We start from the raw sequence: 9,408 nt of genomic DNA, 5'->3' as shown, positions 1-9,408 counted from the left end.
ACAGTAATCCTAAATTAAAATAAACAATGCCCTAGACATTTCCAAAAAAAATATATGAGTAAAAAATTACCCTTCTCTAGAGTCACTGTCTAATATGCCATAATAACTCGGAAAAGAAAAGAGAAACGTCAAACAAAAGACCAAAACGATCCAGCAGCCGAGCTGATCAGATCTCCACCGTCCATCGTCGTCGTCCTCCCCCTCCCCCGATCTCTCAAATCTCCCGTACTCTCCTCTCCAACTCACCCCCCTCCTCCTCCTCGCCGAGCCGACCAAGTGCGACCGCCCCACCGCGCGCGCGCCACCCACCGCCACCGCGCGCGGGGATCGTCGAGCACCCCGGCACCGCAGCCGGAGGCGGCGAGCGCTCGGGCTGGCTCGGGTTCGCCGGGTGGGCGAGAAGATGAGCGGCCACGACTCCAAGTACTTCTCCACCACCAAGAAGGGGGAGATCCCCGAGCTCAAGGAGGAGCTCAACTCCCAGTACAAGGTCCACCGCCACATCTCTCTCTCTCCCTTCTCCTTCCTTGGCTTCTTCATTCACGAGCCCTGCGGGGGGGTTGGTTCGTCCGGATCCAGATCTGGGCGGGGGGCGCGGGGGGACGTCCAGCCGCGATCGCTCGTAGATCTGCGGGTTTTGGATTGGTTTCCCAACGGGGTGTTGCTATGCGTGGCGTGGAGGATTGGATTTTGCGCCGCCGTGTCATGGAGGAATGGACGAATGAATGGATTAATTGTAGTCTGCAAGTTTAGGCGCGGAATTCGACTGCCTGTTATTGTTGCTACCTGATGACCCATGAATGGACTGAGTTCTCTGATCCATTTCGGAGATTCTACTAGAAGACGTTGATTTGGATGCTGCGATTGTCTAATGCATTGTCAGATGAACTAGCGGGAGCTTAATAGTAGAGAAACATATGCGGGTGTGCATTTGTTTACCTCAAACATACGTCATTAGTGAACACTGCATGATTTTAGGTGCCGATATATACTAAGTTATTTAAACTGGACACTTGACTGCTGTAGAATTTACACATCTTGTTGTTCAAACTTCTGCAAGGGTTTTATCCTTCATCAAAGTTTGTTGTGAATGTTTGTGCACTGAACAGTAAGTAACAACATTTTCACTTAGTTGGAATACATTTTGCATGAATGCTTGAAATGCACATTATTTGCTAAAAGAGAGAAAGAATACATGCAATAGATCCCTATGACAAAGCTCAGGGAGATAAATAAACATATTGATATTTCGCATAGATCATTTCTGCACTACTGTGCTAGTTTTGAAAGTGTGCATTTATGCTTCATTATGATATTAGTTGAGAGATGAAGTGCGGTAGGTTGCAAGACAAATTGGATTAGGCACCCTGTTAACTAGTAATTTAGTACATGTGCCGTAAGTGCACTGGTAGCAAACAAATATTGTTTCGTGCATACAGGAACAGAATTATGGTTCTAACATTTGCACGCCAAGTTCTTACTTATTTTGATATTCATAAAGTAAGCTGCCTTTTGCAATTTCTGATATCTGAGCTATTGTTGGAAATATATTCTGCAGGACAAGAGAAAAGATGCTGTCAAGAAAGTTATTGCTGCTATGACTGTTGGAAAAGATGTTTCATCTTTGTTTACCGATGTTGTGAACTGCATGCAGACCGAGAACTTGGAGCTGAAGAAACTAGTATACTTATATCTGATTAACTATGCTAAAAGTCAACCTGACCTTGCCATACTTGCTGTAAACACATTTGTTAAGGTAATAACTATAACCATACTTGCAAACAAACAGTTATGTAGAAAAAAATGCTGATATGATAAACATGACCTTTTCATAGAAACTGACCAGATGGTTGATGAAACGAAACTTCTGCAGGATTCACAAGATCCAAATCCACTAATTCGGGCTTTAGCTGTGAGGACAATGGGTTGCATCCGTGTGGATAAAATCACAGAGTACCTCTGTGATCCTCTTCAAAGATGCCTCAAGGTACTTTGTTGTCTATAAAGCATTCTTCAGTTAAGCTGACCTCTTCCATTTCATCTAATTGTATGTTTGGGTTTTGGATTGCCCCCACAGGATGATGATCCATATGTGCGGAAGACTGCAGCTATCTGTGTTGCTAAGCTTTATGATATAAATGCTGAGCTAGTTGAGGACAGAGGATTCCTTGAGGCCCTTAAGGACCTAATATCTGACAATAATCCTATGGTAGTTGCCAATGCTGTTGCTGCGCTTGCAGAGATTCAGGACAGCAGTGCTCGTCCAATATTTGAAATCACCAGTCATACGTTGTCAAAGCTTCTGACTGCTCTGAATGAATGCACAGAGTATGATGCAACTTTTTCTGTAGTGCATTTTTAACCTCTTTGGATATTAAAAATTTAGTTGACTTAATATATTTGGTGTGTTTGCAGATGGGGCCAGGTTTTCATTTTGGATTCTCTGTCAAGGTACAAAGCAGCAGATGCAAGGGAAGCAGAAAATATAGTAGAACGAGTTACACCTCGTCTCCAACATGCAAACTGTGCTGTTGTTCTTTCTGCTGTAAAGGTAAATTATTGCCTGATTCACTTGCATTAGAAAAGACAATGGTTTTAAACAGGTTATTGTGCTCTCTGTTACATTTATATATTATGATAGTATTGAGTACATACCTGAAAGGCTTATTTATAATATTATTGGTATGATGAAGTCCTTAGTGCATAGGTGGCAGAATTTGTTTTCTTGGGGATAAACAAATTAGAAAAAACAATGCATGGCCAAGTTGTCAGCAGCATTTACTGTTTGTTTTTTTCGTTTACATGTGTTCCTTTTCATTCAGCATGATGTTTTTAGCAATTGTAGTATTGTATCTCCTTTTATACCAGACAGAAACTTTTGTTGATGCTATACTCTTTCCTGTGTGCAGATAATCCTTTTACAAATGGAGCTCATTACTAGCACTGATGTTGTCCGGAATCTCTGTAAGAAAATGGCACCCCCTCTTGTTACACTTTTGTCAGCAGAGCCTGAGATTCAGTATGTAGCGTTAAGGAACATTAATCTGATTGTTCAGAAAAGGCCTACAATACTCGCACATGAAATTAAGGTGACATTTTCTTCCTCATTTGAACCACTCATTTACAGTAATCATGCAAATATGTTATTAACCAAACAGACTGTTCTGGCAATAGGTCTTCTTTTGCAAGTACAATGACCCAATATATGTTAAGATGGAAAAGTTAGAGATTATGATAAAGCTTGCGTCGGACAGAAACATAGATCAGGTACCAAATCTTCTACACTTTTATGTTGTTGTTTCTACCATATCTTGGTTGCAGTGAGGCTAATTTTAACTAAGTTTTTTCTGCTTAGCAGAAGTGCTCTTGTATTGTTGGAAGAAAGGCTAAATACATTGTTACATCAGTTTCTAAAAAATGCATTCACTTTCTAACCATGTTGAATGCATTACTCCTTCTGGAGCATATGTTTTTCCACCTGAAAATTTCATTCAAGAAGCTAACACAGCTCCTTCTATAGGTTCTATTGGAATTCAAAGAGTATGCCACAGAGGTGGATGTTGACTTTGTCCGTAAAGCTGTTCGCGCTATTGGAAGATGTGCAATTAAGTTGGAGAGAGCCGCTGAAAGATGCATCAGTGTTTTGCTTGAGCTGATTAAGATAAAAGTTAATTATGTTGTGCAGGAGGCTATAATTGTTATTAAGGACATCTTCAGACGCTACCCTAATACGTGAGTACCATTGCATGATAGGTCAATGTTCTATATTATGTAACGAAGGAACTCTTCAGATTTGCTCAATAATTTCACTTATCAAATTAATCATTTTGTTGCCAAAACTGCAGGTATGAGTCGATCATTGCAACACTTTGTGAAAGTCTAGACACCTTAGATGAACCAGAAGCTAAGGTATTATCCTATGAAAACTGTGTAGGTCATCTATTGCATTTTTCTTCACTTACATGTTTGTTTTTCAGGCATCAATGATTTGGATTATTGGAGAATATGCTGAAAGAATTGACAATGCTGATGAACTTCTTGAGAGCTTCCTGGAAACATTCCCTGAAGAACCAGCATTAGTTCAATTGCAGTTACTAACAGCTACTGTCAAGTTATTCCTTAAAAAGCCAACCGAGGGGCCACAACAGATGATACAGGTTGCAATTCTTAGCTGGTTGTTTATACGTTTATGGACTTGGTATTGCTTAGAGGTTGTCGAATATGGGTTTTTTTTTTGTTATAATGTGGATTTGCCTTGAAAATAGTGGTTAGACTTTCACTTTTTTTGTATTGATGAAAAGGCACAATATATACACATTTTCTTAACTGATTGATCAATTTATGCAATGAATAGTTGCTTCTTTCAATAAGCATGATTAGCCTGCTATTAGTTCTTTTTTTTTTGTTTATTGCAACAAAGATCCTGTTCACTGTCTAATTTGCAATAACTATATCATGTAGGCTGTTCTCAATAATGCAACAGTTGAAACAGATAATCCCGATTTGCGTGACCGAGCTTATATATACTGGCGACTTCTTTCTACTGATCCTGAGGTATCATATCATAACCCCTCCACCCTTCCCCCTTTGTTCGATGCTTTGTTAGATAGCAGTCTTACCATTTATATATGTTTGGCTCTCTGCAGGCAGCAAAAGATGTAGTTTTGGCAGAGAAACCTGTTATCAGTGATGATTCCAACCAGCTTGACTCTTCACTCCTAGATGATCTGCTAGCCAATATTTCTACCCTTTCATCAGTTTATCACAAGCCTCCAGAAGCATTTGTTAGCCGTGTTAAAACTGCACCTAGGGCTGATGATGAGGAGTTTGCTGATACAGCTGAAACAGGATATTCGGAGTCACCATCTCAGGGAGTTGATGGGGCATCTCCTTCCTCTAGTGCTGGCACATCTTCTAACGTCCCAGTGAAGCAGCCAGCAGCTGGAGCCCCAGCTGCTCCTGCTCCAATGCCAGACCTTCTTGGTGATTTGATGGGTATGGATAACTCAATTGTTCCTGTTGATGAACCAACAGCACCTTCAGGGTGAGTATATTTTTATGGTTTTTGCTGGTCTCTTGTGGCATATTCATCTAATCATTTTATATGACTAGCTCACAGGATTTTGACTATATTGGTTTTATCTTGTTCTTTCCTTTTGTAGTCCTCCACTGCCTGTCTTGTTGCCATCAACCACTGGCCAAGGACTGCAGATCAGTGCACAACTAGTACGACGTGATGGCCAAATATTCTACGATATATCTTTTGATAATGGCACTCAAGCTGCACTAGATGGATTCATGATTCAGTTTAACAAAAATACCTTTGGCCTTGCTGCCGGTGGTCCACTTCAGGTGCCAACTATGTTTTACACCACTTATTTTTCAAAATAAATTCAATTACATGTACTGAATGTGGTGTTCTTCTATGAGTAAGGTTCCTCCACTGCAACCTGGGGCCTCGGCTAGGACACTACTACTTATGGTGGTATTCCAGAATCTCTCCCCTGGAGCACCAAATTCGCTGCTGCAGGTTGCTGTGAAAAATAATCAGCAACCTGTGTGGTACTTCAATGACAAAATTCCGATGCATGTCTTCTTTGGTGAAGATGGCAAAATGGAACGGACAAGTTTTCTTGAGGTAAAAGCAAATAGGCGTGATATTGCGTCATTCTCAGTAGTCAATTTAATTAACTCAATGGTTTTCTCTTGCTTGGATGATCTCAGAATGTGTGCAGAGTTTCTAAAATATCTTGTGTTTATCTTGCAGGCCTGGAAATCTTTGCCTGATGACAACGAATTTTCTAAAGAATTCCCGGCTTCTGTTATCAGCAGCATAGATGCGACCGTCGAACACCTTGCAGCATCTAATGTGTTCTTTATTGCCAAGAGGAAAAATGCCAATAAGGATGTTCTGTATATGTCTGCGAAGATTCCGCGTGGAATTCCCTTCCTGATAGAGCTTACTGCCGCAGTTGGTGTTCCTGGCGTGAAGTGTGCGGTCAAAACGCCAAACAAGGAGATGGTGGCCCTCTTCTTTGAAGCTATGGAGTCTCTTCTCAAGTGAGCACCAAACTGAAGACCATTGTTCCTTCCAAATTGATCAGTTGATGAGCTACTACTCTAGGTGTGGATGCGGCATTGTTTTTCAGGAGCTGGTGTGAATTGTATTTGTTGTTTTTGTATTAGATTACTGTATTTAAACTCTGCTAGTTTCCTGGTTTATAAGTTTTTCACGACAAAATACTTAACATGTCCATTTTGTCTTTGCATAATTTGTATATCTTGCATTCTTGGACCTGAACCTTTATTATGCCATAGCATATGGAATATAACTATATAAGTAGCGCCAAAAAACTCCAAACTTCAGAGTGGCTGGTGCAGTACAGATATTTAGTGATCAACTGCTCTATGTTGTCTCACTTGTTTCCGTAGTTAGTATCGGTAAAATTGATACTCTCTCCTTTACTTCTCCTTTACTTTAACGCGGTTGACTTTTGACTATTCATCTTATTAAAAAATAATATAATTATTAATTATTTTTATATTATTTTATTTGTTGTCAAATATATTTTTATGCGTATATATAGCTTTACATATTTTATAAAAAGTTTTAAATAAAACGAATGATTAAATATGTGTTAAAAAGTCAATGATATATTTAGGGGACAGAATTGTATGCTATTGTGGTGTAATTTTTCTTTTAAGCATTTCGTGCTATGTACATGTGTGCTTATTTAGTCAACTGATTCAATATGGGTTACGTATGTAACTTTTAGCTCTAGCGTTTCATAATTTATGAATTTGGTAATGCATTGCAGCTCGCAAATAGCATGGGCAGCATATGACCATGTCAGCTGAAAACTGCCCGTAACAGATCAAAAAACTACTAACTGAACAAGGTTCGATGCACTTGATTTACTAACAAATTGTACATTGCCTTACGATCAATTGAAAAAAAAACTTACTGCTATGTCCGTTTCATATTATCCGTTTCTTAGTTATATAATTAGAGTTATCCATGGGTCAAATTATTTTTTATGTATATTAATTTATTGCATTAGTCTTAGGGCTTATTCAGTTCATAATATTTCTAAATTGTAGGAATAGAAAAAATATAGGAATAGGATAAGAATGCATGTGCATTGAGAATCACAGGAATTTTTTTCTCTAGCATTGTGAAAATGAGGTTGGAGTGGATTTGTTTCTACGTTTTGTCCTCAATATCGGAGAGATAGGAAATTTTTCTATAGTTTTTCTTAGGTGTATTCCTTTAAAACGAAGGTTGCTACAATATACAATACATGATTTTATATTTCTATAATTTTCCTTTGCAAATTCTTTCAAACGAATAGGCTAAAATGGAGGTGGGAGACAGCATCGAAAGTTCGAAACAACACAGAACAGTAACAGAAAAAAAAAAAGGACAATGGCGTTGCGCGTCGCTCTTCATCCCTTCTGCACGCTGCACTGGATCACACGTCGGCGTCAGAACCCGGTGCGCATCCGGCGAACCACGCCGTCTCGCGGCTCGTTCTGCTGCTGCTGCTGACGGCCCACGGATTGCAGCGCCTCGTCGAGCATCGCCGAGAGCGACTCCGGCGACACGGGCGCGGAGGCGCAGGCGTCCATCCCCCGCTGGTAGGCCTCGTCGCGCTCGATGTCCTCGCCCTTGAGCGCCATGCGCACCAGGCGGCAGATGTCCCGCGGCGTCAGCTCGAGCTGGTCGTCCACCTCAGGGCCGTCGGAGCGCGTCACGAAGCCCGACAGCAGCAGCGTGCCGTCGCTCGGCCCGCCCTCCCGCAGCAGGGCGCCGTGGTACGGGCGCGCCGTGAATTGCGCTGCTCCGCCGCCGCCGCCGTCCTCCTCGTCGTCATCGCTGAGGAAGGCGTCGTCGTCGCCCCAGCCCCAGTCACCTCCCGTGTCGCCGCCGCACACGTCGCTGAAATCCATGTCGCTCCCGCTCTCGTCCTCCTCCTCCTCCCCCGCCGGCACGTCGCGCGCCACCGCCACGAACACGACGTGCGCCCGGAGCTCGATGCCGGCGACCTCCTCCTCCGCGCGCCCCTCGCACCGCGCCCGCACGCGCTCCGCCGCCGCCTTGGCGACCTCCGCCTCGACGACCTCCGCCCGCAGCGTCGGGTGCTTCTCCTCCAGACCTTCCACCAGCTCCCCGAACGCCCCCTCCGCCGCCTCCACCAGCTCGCGGAGCGGCACGCGGCAGGACACGTCCTCCATGGTGTCGACGTCGCCGCAGGAGCGGTAGGCCCGCTGGACGACCAGGCGGAGCGTGACGGCCGCCGGCTGCTGCGGCGCGGCCGCGACCTCCGAGAAGATGAGCAGCTTGTTGGGTCCGAGCACGGCGAGCTCCAAAAGGGTTGCCATGGATGAATGATCGCCGGAGCGCGCGTGCGTTTGTGGGAAATTGATCAAGCGCTGCAACTGCATGGATCGACGCAGGCGAGCGCCCAACATATATAGGCAGGGAGACGCGTGGCTGCTCCTGGTCCGATTCGAAATTTCGAATTAGGGCTCGCGATTTCCGAGTCCGATTCGAATTTGGACCAAGGCTGTGACATCTGAACGTTTCGGTGTGCTAGCAAAATTGACCGTGCGTTACATCTGAACGTTTCGAATTTGGACCAAGGGTTATCGTTTAGCACGTAGTCCCTCTGTTTTGTTTCATAATGTAAGATGTTTGATTTTTTTATGTAATGTTTGATCATTTGTCTTATTTAAAAATTATGAAAATATCAGTTATTTTGCTTGTGACTTAGGCCGCGTTCAGTTAATGGGGGTATTCGGGGTAATAAGTTAACTTATTCCAGCACGAAAAACGTACTAAGAGATTAGTATATAATTAATTAATTATTAATTATTAAAGAAATATAAAATAGATTAATATAATTTTTAAAACAACTTTCCTATATAAATTTTGTAAAATATACGCTGTTTAGCCGTTCGAAAAGCGTACGCGCGGAAAACGAGAGGTTAAATTAACTTGTGATGATGCCGAACGCGTCCTTACTATTATCAAAAGAACTTTAAATGACTTGTTATTTTTTATATTTATACTAAATTTTTTAAATAAAACGAATGATCACCGTTGCAACCAAAAAAATCAAATATCTTATATTACAAAACGGAGGTAGTACCAGTTAATAACGCCAAGCTGACACAGCTAATTAAATGGGCAATCTAGGGCGTTCTTAAAACAGTTGGCCTGAAGATAATTTTATTAGATTCTTCATGTTTAATTATAAACTCTAGAACTATTTTAGAGTTTTTAGACCAAACAAAAGTAATTTCAGCAACTATTCTAATTATAGGTCTTTTCAAAATTGTCTCCTAAACTGTCACGCCCAGAAATTCCTCACACGAATTTCTGAACTTAATTGTGTATTAAAATCC

General features: G+C 42.1%; 2 protein-coding genes across 2 annotated transcripts; one reads left to right on the top strand and one right to left on the bottom strand.

Annotated features, from left to right (window-relative positions):
- The first annotated feature begins 232 nt into the window (after positions 1-232).
- On the top strand, positions 233-6,255 carry LOC102714080 (beta-adaptin-like protein C). The gene is made up of 15 exons (XM_006650027.3): positions 233-490; positions 1,559-1,756; positions 1,874-1,987; positions 2,078-2,328; positions 2,416-2,551; positions 2,910-3,089; positions 3,175-3,267; positions 3,521-3,732; positions 3,846-3,909; positions 3,978-4,157; positions 4,462-4,554; positions 4,647-5,044; positions 5,163-5,352; positions 5,435-5,638; positions 5,768-6,255. Exons 1-15 carry the CDS (start codon positions 404-406, stop codon positions 6,062-6,064), a joined length of 2,697 nt encoding a protein of 898 aa, XP_006650090.1. The 5' UTR covers positions 233-403; the 3' UTR covers positions 6,065-6,255.
- A 1,023-nt stretch (positions 6,256-7,278) lies between these two features.
- On the bottom strand, positions 7,279-8,417 carry LOC102702181. The gene has a single exon (XM_040522794.1). It carries the CDS (start codon positions 8,380-8,382, stop codon positions 7,486-7,488), a length of 897 nt encoding a protein of 298 aa, XP_040378728.1. The 5' UTR covers positions 8,383-8,417; the 3' UTR covers positions 7,279-7,485.
- Between the last annotated feature and the right edge of the window lie 991 nt (positions 8,418-9,408).

The sequence above is a fragment of the Oryza brachyantha genome, chromosome 3 (assembly GCF_000231095.2).
Source record: "Oryza brachyantha chromosome 3, ObraRS2, whole genome shotgun sequence".
Classification (NCBI taxonomy): domain Eukaryota; kingdom Viridiplantae; phylum Streptophyta; class Magnoliopsida; order Poales; family Poaceae; genus Oryza; species Oryza brachyantha.
This window is presented reverse-complemented; position numbering and strand designations above follow the sequence as displayed.